Source organism: Panthera onca, chromosome E3, assembly GCF_046562875.1.
Source record: "Panthera onca isolate mPanOnc1 chromosome E3, mPanOnc1 haplotype 2, whole genome shotgun sequence".
Taxonomy (NCBI): domain Eukaryota; kingdom Metazoa; phylum Chordata; class Mammalia; order Carnivora; family Felidae; genus Panthera; species Panthera onca.
This window is the reverse complement of record NC_138354.1, coordinates 3404223-3418086: the sequence shown is the minus strand read 5'-3', so window position 1 is coordinate 3418086 and position 13864 is coordinate 3404223. Positions and strand designations below refer to the sequence as shown.

General features: G+C 50.1%; 1 protein-coding gene across 2 annotated transcripts in view; it reads right to left on the bottom strand.

Moving 5' to 3' along the window:
* Positions 1 to 13864, bottom strand: part of SDK1 (sidekick cell adhesion molecule 1) — an 882012-nt gene that overhangs the window by 144228 nt on the left and 723920 nt on the right. For both annotated transcript variants that reach the window (XM_078440087.2, XM_078440088.2), the window contains exons 18-20: positions 11028 to 11143; positions 9072 to 9264; positions 2172 to 2270 (exon numbers count right to left, since the gene is read on the bottom strand). In XM_078440087.2, coding sequence (XP_078296213.2) covers positions 2172 to 2270; positions 9072 to 9264; positions 11028 to 11143 — 408 coding nt within the window. The remainder of the gene's footprint in view (positions 1 to 2171; positions 2271 to 9071; positions 9265 to 11027; positions 11144 to 13864) is intronic.

Below are 13864 nucleotides of genomic sequence, written 5' to 3'. Positions count from 1 at the left end.
TATGCCTTAGGGCACCCGGGACACTGCCTGGAGCCCCAGAAACAGCGTGAGGACACAGTGATGCTGGGTGCCTCCCACCTGTGTCCACAGGGGACCACGGTTCTCAATTTCAGGACCATGGCATGCCACACGCCTTTGCCCACATCCTGTCTTTGCAGAGCTGGGTTTCTGGTGTTGTCGGTGATACAGAGGCAGGTAGGCTTCCATTAATTTCAAATTCAGCTGTTGAGTTGTTTGCATATAATTAAGTTTTTTGCACCAAGTGACCTCATCCAGAGAGCTGCCAGGTGTGTGGAGAAACTTGGTGGGAGCCCATGACCCCAGGAAGACGGGAACCCCTGGGTCGGGGTTAGGAACATGGTGTGAACCCCACCGCCGTCACACTGAGGAGGGAGAGGCTAGAACACAGACACTTGTCCCCCCGTGCCGGCCACGTGACCCTGGGACGTCGACACCAGGGTCTCAGACAGGGGTTGTAAGAGGTGCTCTGTGTGCTTGTTCCAAACTAAATAGGATCCTGCAATGCTGAGGTGCCTGCCTGTGGTAAGTGCCCGGGTGTCCACTGCTGCTGTCTAGGACGTGGCCCCGAGGCCGGGCAGCGGGGACGGACGTCACTCCTGGTCTCTCCAGTGCACGGCTAGCATGAGCGGGCTTTTGGAGTGTCGGGCACAGGAGGGCCTCCGTGGGCTTCTGCAGGCGGTCAGGCTACAGAAGTATCCGCTGAGGGGCAACGCGGTCCAGGTTCGTCAGAATTACCCGCCGAGGGACAGGTTTGTCACAGATGCATAGGAAGGATGGACACCACTCGCTCAGGAGCTGGGTCCCCCTGAGGCCTCAGGGTCCGGGCTTAGAGGGCCGAGGCAGGAGCCCCAGACATGACAGGAGATGCTGCAGGCAGGGTCCCAGGGCGCGTGGCCGCGCTGTGGGGACACGAGTGGCTGGCTTGACATTTCACAAAGCGCTCACTAAACGGAAGGGGCCGGTGGCGGTCACAGCTTTGGATGGGTGCTGCGTGCAGCCGCCCTGGGCCTCCTCCCTACGGCCCCACGAGGGCTGTACCACTGTCCAGACAAAGAAACAGAGGGTCTGAGAGGTGAACTGAAGCCCTCAGAGCCCCTGAAACAGTGGGACACGGTCCTTCCCACCTTTACCTGAGGCCGAAGCCTGCATGGCTGTTAACCAAACCCAGAATTGCTTTTTCAAGCCAAGATTTAAATTAAGCCTGAACCGGGGCGCCTGGGTGGCTCAGTCGGTTGAGCGGCCGACTTCGGCTCAGGTCATGGTCTCGTAGTTCGTGAGTTCGAGCCCCGCGTCGGGCTGTGTGCTGACAGCTCAGAGCCTGGAGCCTGCTTCGGATTCTGTGTCTCCCTCTCTCTGACCCTCCCCCGTTCATGCTCGGTCTCTCTCTGTCTCAAAAATAAATAAACGTTAAAAAAAAAAAAATTTAAATTAAGCCTGAACCTAAAAGGTGAAGCCTCTTCTATACGAAAAAAATCATCAAAGCCCTACAAAAGACAAACCGCTTCCCAGAGACGCCTGAAGTCAGAGAGGAGCCTGTCTGAGGGCGGGGCAGGCTGGCCGCCCCGGTCAGCCGGGGTCCCCCGAAGGCCCTGTACGGGGGGCCAGGGGCAAGGAGCCCGAGCCAGGACACCCAGGCCTCCCCGTGGGGCTCCCGGGGCCCCGGCCGCTGCCGGATCGCAGCGTTTTAGCAAAGGGTCCGCACACAGTGGACGTCTGGTGCATGCCTGCTGAAGGAGGGCCCTCTGGGCCTCAGCGCCCTCTGAGAATCTATCATGATATAGGCACATACTTTGCCGCATCGCCTCAAGAATCAAGGGGGACAGTGTGTGTGAAGAGATGTGCCACAAAATGCCGATTCCCCCTGATCAAAGGCTCTAGAGGTTCGTTAAGAGAATGCAAGGAGGCCTGGCCTCCGACTCGAAAGCTGTGGCCCACAGAGAAATACCCCAAAGGACGTGGGGCCCCAGGGGCATGATCTCGGGCGTGGCGACCAAGCCCTCTGCCCTCTGCCGATGGCCAGGCGGACACGTCCGCTACCCAAAGAGGCGGCCAGTGCACGTCTACCCGGAGGGCTGTGCGGGGTATGGCCAGGCCGTCTCCTTGCTGGGACACAGTCTGCATTTCCTTTTTCAGAAGACAGGGACACTAACCTGTAATAACGCCATTTTTTTCCAGAGGCTCCTGCCAGCTGACCTTGAGGGATGTGTCCAGAATCTCCGTGAAACTCAGATGTCCCACAGCTCCTGGTTCTAAAAATAAGTTAAAAACAAAGCCGCCTGTTAGCACAAGAGTCCCTTCTCTTTGGGTCAGATTTGTGTGGAAAGTTCTAATCCGGTAAGGGCAGCCCGCAGGCCAGAGCCGAAGGAAACGCCAGTACAAATCCTGCGGGGGTGAGGGATTTCGAGGTGGAAGGTGTCTGGGCTCTGGGCACGTAAATTATTTTGCTCAGCTTCGTCCCAGCCACGCCGAGAACCCAAGCGACGGGCCGCGGGAGAATGCCACACTTCACTCTCCTTCTCCTCGATCTGATCTAATGAGAACCACCAGGCTGGCTGGGTCCCGACAAGCAGCCCCTGGCACCCGGGCATCCGGCCTGTGAGGGGCCCTGCCCTGTGCAGCCGTTCTCCTGACACCAGAGGGTCGAGGGGTGGAACAGCGGCTTAACGAGCAGCCGGCTGGACTCGAGGCCTGTCCCCGCCGCATTTCCTCACACTCTCTAGTCTTCGTTTGCTTTTCTGCACAATGGGGACAATAAAAATAACTCCCTGGGCCAGGCAAATGTGAGAATAAAGCTGAATAAAACAAGGAGAGCAGCCAGCAGGGCCCTGGCACAGAAATGCTGCCTGACACCGGCTGCTATTCTCAGCTCTGCGTTGTCCTAGTATCCCGACAATCATTTGTGAGAGGCACCCAGACGAGAAGTCCCGGAGCCCAGCGTGAGGGGAACAATCCACGGTCATGGACCCTCAGGGCCAGGGACCCCTCGCCCGCTCTGCAGGGGCTGTGGCACGCCAGGCCCGGAGAAACAGGAGGGGAGCCGGGAGGAGCCGAGGAACCCAGTCCCCCCCGCACAGGCCCCCACCCCCGGGGGGAAAAAGCCGGTTCCTACTGAGCTCTCTGCCCCACATGGGTCCTCCAGTCAGACCCCGAACGTGCCACACCGAGATCTTTCTAGTAATAACACAGTGCAGTATGTCAAGCTTAAAATAGGAGGGCCTGAAGTCATGGGTGACGCGTGTTGGCCGTCCGGCCAGAGAGCAGAGGAGGCTTCCTTCGGAGAAGCCTCACCCCCGTGCCGGCTACGGCCAGCCTCGGTTGCAGACGGCAGATTCAGAACGTGGTGCTCGGCTGGTACCTGGACAAAGCTTCCTAACACAACTTGTAATTTGAAAAAAAAAAAAAAAAAAAAAATAGCAACAGCCTCGGCAGATACACTTATCTGGGTGGAACTTTCAAAAGACTTTTTACGGATAAGCTCAAACACTGACAAATGCCACTCTCTGAGCAGGGAAGACGGTAAAATAGAACAGTTGTCGAAATGCGCTCACCTTCCTCCAGTTTTGAGTTTCCAGAAAGACATTCTGATGGATTTTTGAACTGACTTCTTTTTTTTTCAATCGATAGAGCAGCAAAGAAAGCTTTTTGCTCCTTTTATACTCTCAGTGTTTCTGCTTCTTGGATTCCTGCCCAAATATGCTGTCCTCCAGCTCTGCTGGAAGCAGCTGGCAATGTCTAGGCTTAAAATTTATATTCTGTTTCCTCTTTACTGTGTTGCCCACCCTCCCCTCCCCAGCCCCCGAGTTCCCATCGCGTGGGAGCTTTGTGGAAGGGGGCCTGCTGGCTGCTGAGCTAAGGCAGGTGCCGTCAGCCAGAGAGCAAGGGAGGCCGTCCCTACGGCCCCCATGGGGGCAAGCTAGCACCCGACCGCCACCTTTCCGTGAGACAGTCCACATTCTGAACAGGAAAAACAGGCTCCTTGCCTGCCTCCCCCCAAAAAATTGAGACTCCATTAAAAAACTCTCAAAAGATGATATCACTTCCAGTTTTCTCAATTCCCAAGAAAGAAATGTCCAATTTTTCTTTTTACCTACTAATGGTGGGTCTAAGTGCATTTTGTGTTCTATTTCCTGGCCACAGAGCTTAATGGGATGTTTCCCCACCATTTCTGTCCACTAACCAGCAACAATTGGGCTTTCTTTCTTTCTTTTTTTTTTAGTGAAGAATCGAGCCAGGAATTTTCTCTCTTGTTTGAAAGGAGTCATCTTCTGCCACTTTGTGGTTTTTTTAAAAAATGTTTTTAAATTTATTTTTGAGAGAGACAGAGCATGAGGGGGAGGGGCAGAGAGAGAGGGAGACACAGAACCCGAAGCAGCTCCAGGCTCCGAGCTGTCAGCACAGAGCCCAACGCGGGGCGTGAACTTGTGAACCATGAGATCGTGACCTGAGCCAAAGTCGGATGCCCAACCGACTGAGCCCCCCAGGTACCCCCGCCACTTAGTGTTTTTAATGAATATTCTCTGGGAAGAGAGGTCTGCTACCCAGCTGGACCTGGCTGCGGCTTGAGCAGACAGTGCCTTGCCTCTGCCAAAGAATGCAAACACACACATAATGGAGAGCTACAAGGGGGGGTTCTCGTCAAGTGTGTCCCCCACCAGCTCCCTCCCCACCCTGTCTACACACATGAGGGGGCTGTGCTTTCCTACACATGAGTGCAGAAAGTACCCTTCATCCAGACAAGGCTGCCTCCTTCTCTGAGACCCCACACGGGTCCCCTGCGTGCCCCCTCTGTACCCTCAGTCCCCAAACCTGCAGGTCCGGCGTGACTGGGCTACAGCCCTGTGGCTTCCCCCTTGTTTTAACCCCTGCCCCACAATCTGCCCACCTGATCCTTAGAGTGACTTCATGTGCTTAGGTGGCTTTAACTGCCTGGGATCTTACCGCACAGACACCCTGGGGTAGAACTGATTTCAAATGTTTCCATCTGTGCTTAGACCACATATTCAAATGTTTCCATCTGTGCTTAGACCACATATTCCCTAACTCTTTCTCGGAAAGTAAGGTCACAATTGCGAACTGCCAGGCCTCCCCAGTCCACTTCAGATGCCCCTCTGCTGCCCATCGGCCACATGGGCCCAGATGCCCCACAGCCACTGCACACCCGGTATGTCCCAGTCCAGCCCCGCGTCCTCACCCCAGACCACTTTTCCACATCGTCACTGCTGGCTTCTTCATCGACAGTCACATAAACCTCAGCATGTTAGGCCATCCTGGGTGATTCTTTCCACCCCTCTATTAACGAGTCCCCCTGTATTAATGAGCACCCAAACTCCCCGTGACACGTCTTCAGGGTCCATTGCCCCTTGTCTCCACAGCCTGGAGGTGGGCTCTTGTAATTTCGTGCCTTCTTCCCAGCATCCTTCACCCGTACCTCCAGTCCAACCATCATAAACCCCCCAGACAGAGCTTCTAGAACTACAGATCTGTTCAAATAGCACCCCTAATGGAGAACCTCCTGTGGTTCCCCAATACCCAGAATGTCTTTGTCCAAGTGCCTGAACTTAGCGGTTGAGACTCTTCTGGGTCAGCTCCCAGCTAGTTTTCCCAGCTCATTCCCTCCCCCACCCCCGCCCCATGCTGCACTGCAGCCACACCCAACAAGTCATACCCTGTCACGCTCGCACACTCTCCTTACCACTGTCGGTTCTATTTCTCCTCCCTCAGCCATTCTCTGAGTGAGAAGCTCAGCTGTCAAACTGTCACCTCCTCCACAAGACTTACCCCACACCCCACCGATTTTCTGTCCCTCTTCGCTGGGCGGCTGCAGCCCCTTCTCCAGACCTCCCTCCTCAGTGGCACTGGCCTCAGCCACGTCCCTCATGTCCTATTAGGCCATAAGCTCCAAAGGCAGAGGCTGTGCTGACTTATCTTTGTAACCCTTGCGACACCCAGCTGGCTACCTCGCACATGGCGGGCATTCCAGAGACACGTGAATGTTAAGTGTGCAGACTTGTTTCTGTGTGGGACAGATGGATGAATGAACCAGTCAATCAGCATTTAATTATGATATAATTACAGTAGGAACAAGACTTGATGAGATAGGCACACATCCTTTTTTTAAATGAAAGAGCTAAATGCGATCAACGTTCTCCTTTAATCCTAAACTCTGAGGGCGGGGGAAGGGCTGCATAACATTCGCAGCTGAAAAGCAGGTTCCACAGAAGAATGCACATTATTCTTTCCAAGCACTTGCGATGAAACATTTACCAAGACTGACTGTGTGCTGTGCCATAAAGCAAACTTCAATGAATTTAAAGGAATTGAAACTGTACAAAGTGTGCTCTCTGACCATAATGGAATCTAGCTAGAAATCAGTAGCAGAAAGGCAACAGGAAAATCTCCAAACACAAGGAAACTAAATAGTACACTTCTAAATAATTCGTGGGCCAAAGAGGAAGTCTCAAAAGGAATAAAAATACATAGAGCTGAATGAAAATGAAACACACTATAGCAAAATATGAACACGATGTATCAAAGTATGTGGGATGCAGCTAAAGCAGTGTGGGGAGGAAAATTTATAGCACCAACTGTTTATAATAGAAATGAGTTTAAATCCATAGTTTAAATACCCACATCAAGAAATTAAAAAAAAAAGATCAAAAAATAAACCCAAAGCAAGCAGAAGGAAGGAAACATTAGCAGCAGAAATCAACAAAACCAAAAATAGGAAAACATTAGAGAAAACTCGATGAAATAAGAAGTTGGTTCCTCAAGAAAAAAATCAACAAAATTGATACATCTCTAGGAAGAATGACAGAAATATGAAAGGAGAACACCACTCTCATAAATGAACAAGGAACACAATGACATATCCTGCAGCCATGGAAGAAGGGACTACCGCCAGGAGTGTGACATCCACACACGTGAAAATCACAGATACTGACACCAGACCAAGATTAAACAGACAACTGAACAGTAGTATAACCATGGGAGAAACTGAAACGCTCCCCCAAAAGAAATTTCCAGGCCCAGAGGATTTCACTGGAAAATGCTACCAAACATTTAAAGAAGGATTGACGCCAATTTTATGCAATTGCTTCTAGAAAGCAGAAGACGGGGGGAACACAACCAAATTTATTTCATGAGGCCCACATTTCCCTGACACCAAAACCAGGCAGACATTAAGTACGGGAAAATAAAACTGCAGACCAGTATCTCTCATCAACTTGGATGCAAAAACATCACCCACAAAGTATCAGCAAACAGAATCCAACAACATAAAAAATAATTACAAAATGTGACCAAGTGGGATTTACTCCAAGTGTGTAAGCCTGGCTCAACATTTGCAAATCAATCCACCGTTATCTGTCCACTCGCTGAAAAGACAAATCCCATAATCCTATCACTCCATGCGGTCAAGGCACCTGCAGAATTGAACGGGCAAGGTAGTCACAGTCACAGGAGTCACAGGGTGGAGCGAGAGCTGGGTTATGGAGAGTGTGACAGGTTAGGGGCCCAAGTAATCGTTTATCTGGGAAGGAAATGAGCTCACTGGGAGCTCAGCGGGTCAGGGCAGTCAGGGAGGGATGAGGGAGATCTGAGAAATGGTCAGACTCTTCATCCTCCGAGAGAAGAACTGGGGTGTGAACAGAAGGATTCTGAGATGGCAGCTAGGAGGAGGAAGCTCATTTTGGACAGCCTTGACCCCTGTAAATGCTGCCTCTGAGCACTGCAGAGGCTGAGGTCACAGGGAGCAGGGAGGTCAGAACCCCACCGCCACACTGCCCATCGGGGTCATCGGTGGAAGAGGGGGCCGGCCACACCCTGAGCTGGAGGACAGACGAGTGGCAGCCCTGGGTGACACTGTCTTAAATGTCTACTGGTTTCAACTGTCCTTATAAACAGAGGACACACTCACTGTAGAAATGAGATATGCGGCAAAATCCAAACAAAAATGTAAAATAAACTCCTAATCACACCACATAGAGATAATAACCGTCAAAAATGTGACATATTGGGTGGCTCAGTCTGTTAAGCGTCCGACTTCAGCTCAGGTCGTGATCTCGTGGTCCGTGAGTTCGAGCCCCACGTTGGGCTCTGTGCTGACACCTCAGAGCCTGCAGCCTGTTTCCGATTCTGTGTCTCCCTCTCTCTCTGACCCTCCCCCGTTCATGCTCTGTCCCTCTCTGTCTCAAAAATAAATAAAACATTAAAAAAAATGTGACGTATTTTCTTCAAGGTCTTATCTCATGGAGTTTTATACAAGTTTTATACAATGTTTTTATAAAATTTGTATCTCATACAGTTTTGTGTATTATTTTTTTCACTTATCATTAGATCATGACCATTTTCTCTCTAAACTTTTTTTTTAATAACTGATGAAATATTTAGTATATTGTCATTCCATAAGTTTTTCAGTTCCACCCCTCTGGAATATCTGAATGTTTTTCTTCTTCTTCTTTTTTTTTTTTTTTTGCAGTTGCAAATAAGTGCTGTGAGCCTCCCTATGTCAGTGCCTTTGTGCACACGTGTGGTCATTTTCTCAGGTGACTTCTCCATATAATGCCTTCTGCAGTGTCATCTGGTCTGAGGGCAGAGCAGGAGCTGGTGTGAACTGACCGGATAGAGACAACACCGAGTCAAGGTGCTCAGAGGGGCCCAGGGTGAGATGCCCCGGGGAGGGTCAGGGAAGACGCAGGATGGGAGGCCTGGCAGGGCATTCTAGAAGATAAGGGGGTTGGAAGTTGAAATCTGGGGAAAGAGAGGACCAGCAAGATGAAAGGCTGACCACAGGGCTGAGACCAGACTGTTTCTCTTTCCCTCTGAGCTCTGTCCGCCTGCCAGGCTTCCAATCCCAGGGACCGCCTTCCACCACTCATTACCATTACTTTCCACTGACTATCTCCCTAGAGCACACGCACCCCGAACACTGAGGACATGGAGGTTCCTGATGACCCTCCGTGGGCCCCGCCCAGCGCTGGAGGAGACAGCGGTCGGGCCTCCTGGAGGGCTGACTTTGGCTGCTGGTGCGACCACGACAGATGGGTACTCACTGTCCTCATGAGTCCGTATGAGCTGAGGCGTGCTTGGAGGCCCGTCCCCCGGAGTGGTGAAACACAGGACTGACGTGAAGTAGGCAGTGAACTTCTTCAGGTTCGTTATATACCCGTGGTGGGCTCCATGGAAATCTGGTGCAATGGTGACCACAGTGATGGCCTCCGGGATCTCTGCGGGCCATGCCAGAAGCTGGGACGGGACAGGGTGAGAAAGAAATCCTTTTTAATTGTATGTCTTCATTCTCAAGTCTGTATCAGAATCTTATTTTGTGGTTGACGTAACTTCAAAGAGAGCCACGTCACGATCAAGAAACTCTGTAAGTCTAACGTTTTAGAGTCCCACTTAAACATACTGACTTTAAGAGACATCTCGTAGATTGTTGAGATCATATATTTGTATGTATTTGATACATGTCCATATAAATAAAATCTCTACTTTAACTCAATTTGAAATAACCGACATTCCTCAAACTTTCACTTACGCTTCACTTAAAGATGATGCGGGATGTACGTGTTTTCAGACACTAAGCAATAAAGACGACACCATCTTTCTTCAACTTAATCAGTACAACGAAACACGGACACAAATATTTTTTCCAGACAGTCACCTACTCTGGCTCAAAAAGAAGCCCCCTGATTCAATGGGAATGAATCTTAATTATTTGTGATTTATGTCACACTGCTTTTCTGAAAAGAATTTTAGGAGGTTGATTACAGTTTTGAAGAAAAATAGTGCATCTGCATATTCTAAGGGATGTTGTTTTCACATGCGGGCAACATCATGTATGAGTGGGACTTCTAATTCCTGTGACGCCAAACATTTGCAGGGCTAATTAGGTCTGAAGGCTGACGTGCCTCAGGACACAAAGCGTATTTATAGAGATCAAACCGACGTCGAGCCATCGAATGAACGCTCTGGTCTTGCCAATAAGACCTGACAGGAAAGCCAAGGAGGCAAAATCATCTTGGTTGATCTGATCATTATGATTTTCTCTCAGAAAAGCTTCTGACTGTAGATTCTTCTGGGGAATCAAAAAGAAAAGAAAAGAAGAGAAAAAAGAAAAGAAAAAAAAAAGAAAAAAAGAAGAAAAGGCAGGACAAATTTCTAGCTACATCTGCCACGTAATGAAAACCAAAAAGTGTTTTTGTAAGTTGAATCCAAATGGGGAAAAAAAGGGAACCACGTGTCTAAGGAAATAATACCCTCCGAATCTGAAATTACCAAGAATTCGAGCGGACTAGGTAGAGTCCCTTCCCCATGAAGATCTTCCCTAAGTCTACCTTCTAATGCAGAACACCTGTGAATACGTTGTAGGTAAAATTAACACAGGACCCCGGGCCAGCTAGAAGCTGATCTAGTCGGCAAGATGAACTACACTTTGGGAAGTTATGTCCAAATACACCTGTGAAGGTAACATATTCTGGTAGCTAAGGACAGAAGGAGGTTGGATGGTGGGGATCGGTCTGTGTCTCTACTTCAGTCCAGGTAGGTGCCCTAAATTCTCTGGTCTCGGTTCTATAAACAGAACTCTCCCTTAAATCCAGAGGGGGAAGGAATAAATGCCCTTACTTGATAGAAATATCATTCACTTGCGTCCAGTGCCCTTTGTTCTTCCGAGAGGACCCCTTGCCGGGAAGAAGTGGTTTGTACAAATGCTGATTCTAATCAATCGAGATAGGTTTTCCACTGGTAATTTTAAAACGAATGGCTTTTTTCAAAAGAAATTACTCTGTTGCATCTGAAACGTCCTCTTGAAAACTAACAATTTGAGTTCCTGAACCAGTAGAAGTGACAAGACCTTGGATAAATGCTGACCACCCCCCAGCCCCGACCAAGGTCGACATACACCGTAGCTTGGTGCAATGGGTTCTTGATGAGATGAGGGGTGGGCAGCCCGCAAGACCATAACACAGCACGACAGCCACCCAGGGTTCTGAGCCAGGTCCGGGTACCTTGTATCCCTGGTTGATGCCATTGATGAACTGCTGAGGTGGAGGGTTCCACAGGAACTGGATGGTTGTGGAATTCACAGCGTCCGTCTGCACATTCTGGGGGGGTGCGGTAGGCACTGTTCCCGGGCGGTCGTGGAGGACAGCAGGGCAAACAGCAGGAGCACAGTAGGGAGAAGAGAAGAGAAAGACACCCTGAACTGCCATTCATGATTCACAGGCAATTACGCCATCGAGAAGAGCGAAGTGTGATGAATGTTTTTGGAGGCTAATAGTGGCATCAGAAAGAAAAAGAACTAGGCTATTTCTCATTTTCTTCTGGAGAATTCTTTAAGGCATAGGCAGAGAAGTGGACTGGATCATCTCATTCCACGGGTGACGCTTTCCCAGGAATCCCGAGATAAATAGCTAATGAAAGCTTTCTCTGGTTTCTTTTTTGGTTACTTGGCGTGTGAGACTCAGGCAAGGTTTCATCTAGAAGCCCCTCCCCCTTTAGACACCACTATGTTTCAAGCCCATTTATCCTTCGTATCGAAAAAAAAAAAGGCATCCCTTCCCATATGGATTATTCATTCATTTGGAGGCTAAATCTCTCTTGGTCTGTTACGGGACCACCATTTTTAAGATTTTCCACTCTTGCTGTCTTTCTGTTATTGACCAGCTATATACGTGCCAAATGGCCTGCCTTCCAGGAAGTCACATTCTAGGGGAGATACTCATTTGACGGATACAGGCAAATCGCTCCCTGGAGCGGGAGACTCACGGGGCAGACTCCGTCCTAGGAAAGCACGGAAGCCTTCAAGTCAGGAGGCATCTGGACTAGGTCCAAAAGGACGGGCCTTGAGAAAGGCGCTCTCCGCCCGGAAAACGGAGCGTGCAAGGTCTGATGTTTATGAAATCTCTGGTGCACTGTGAGAAAACAGTGAGAGTGGTGAAACATGGGGTGCACAGGGGCAGTGTGGCTGAGGAAGCGGATTAGGTTGCTTTGGGCATCGCCTCCTGTGCCGAACCCAGTGGTTGATCACATATACAGTAGGCAATGGGGGAATCAGAAGTGTTGCGGAAAAGGCAGTGATGTGACCTGGCGAGCCGGTGGAGGATGAGAACCCCAGCGGCCTCGAAGGAGGGGACTAGCACCCTGGGGGTGACATCCAACTTTCTGCAAAGGAAGGTTGCTAGTTTCAGAAACAAGACGCAGAAACTGAAAGGATCTTTTGGCTCAAGGTAAAGAAACAAAGACCACAGTCTCCTGGCCCAGAACATGTGGGAACAGAGCATGGTCCTGTTGAAAGATCATCGTGATCTCTCATTATTCTCCTCTTGGAAGGCTCATCTCGTTAGGCAGAAATAAAAACGCATAAAATTTGCCCAAGCCCCTCAACTGGGCTCTACAAGTCACACTCTCTTCCCATCTGCTCCGGACCCTGGCTGCGCTAGACCTCAGACCCTCCCTCCACCAGCCACCGAGTCCACGGTCCCGTTCCCCGCTCAGCATTTGTGGATTAAAAGCGCCCAGGGGGGTCGCGGTGCCTAGGATGCAGAAAGCTGGGAAGAACCTCACATCCAGCAATAAGGAAAAGCTGAACTAACTACAAAATCTTAACTTTCCTTGAGCCCACAGAAAGCCGAGGTCGACAGGACAACCTGGTGGTCTGGAACGTTAAGAAAAGACACGCCTCTTGACGGGTCAGAGTGTGAGGGCCGGCTCACCGGTGACACAGCAGGGCAGCACCATCGGGGACACCGTACAGCCGGGTAAGGGAAACTCAGCTAAACTTCCTAATGAGTCACCAGCGGCCAGAGGACGGAGGGCTTGGCTGGCGCCGATGCCCAGACAAGTTCAATACGGACAGACAGATACACGAAGGAGAGAATTGCAACGGTCTTCTCGTGAACCAGAAGGCAATGGAGTATGATATGTTTAAAGTACCGATGGGAAAACCTATCGTCCCGGGGTTCTTGTCCTGTGCAAGCATCATAAAGATGTGTTCCGGAAGACGGAAATGGAGAGAATTCATTACTAGCAGACCCGGACTACGAGAGATGCTGGGGGAATGTGCTGTCCAGTGGACACCCAAACCGCACGTCTACGCGGAGAAATGATTTCCAGACACGGTTCAAAAGAAGGTAGATCTCTTTCTTTCCTTATTTTGACTCACTCTCAAATAGAGTTGACTGTTTAAAGCTAGAAGAGCCGCGTTTTCTCGGGACTTGTAACGTGGTAAGAGTGAAGTGAACGGCCCCGACGGCACGAAAGGTGGGAGGGAGGCGCCGGAAGCATCTGTGGGTGAAGTTCTCACGTTATGCACGAGCTGCGCTTCAGGAGAAACTGTAATTCACTAAGGATATAGATTTTAAATTCCAGAGCAATCACTATGTAAGTTTGAAAAGAGATACAGAACAAGACAAGTGAGGGGAAAAAAAAAAAAAACAATGTAGATACAAAAACAGCTAATTAATCCCAGAGCAGGCAGGCAAAAGAAATAGAAAAGGAGGAAATGAGAGAGGGGACACGTAGAAAACAGCTGGCAGGGGATAGATTCTAATCTCACCTGCTGAGAGTCCCATAAAATGTCAACAGTCTGTACGGAGGGATAAAGGACAGACTCCCAGATGGGTGAGGAGGAGGGAAGAAAAGGAGCGGCTGGGAGGAGAAGACCACCGAGTCAGAGTGCGCTTTTCTCCCGGAAGCCGCGCTCTCTGGACGCAGGCTCGGTGCTGAGGTTTCGTGGACTGAGACTCCGTACGGCCTTCCTGTCCAACGTTGTGATGTTCTCTAGAACATAACACTTGCAAAGAACTGGGATTTTGCATAAATTAAGTGAGCGATAAGTTCCTGG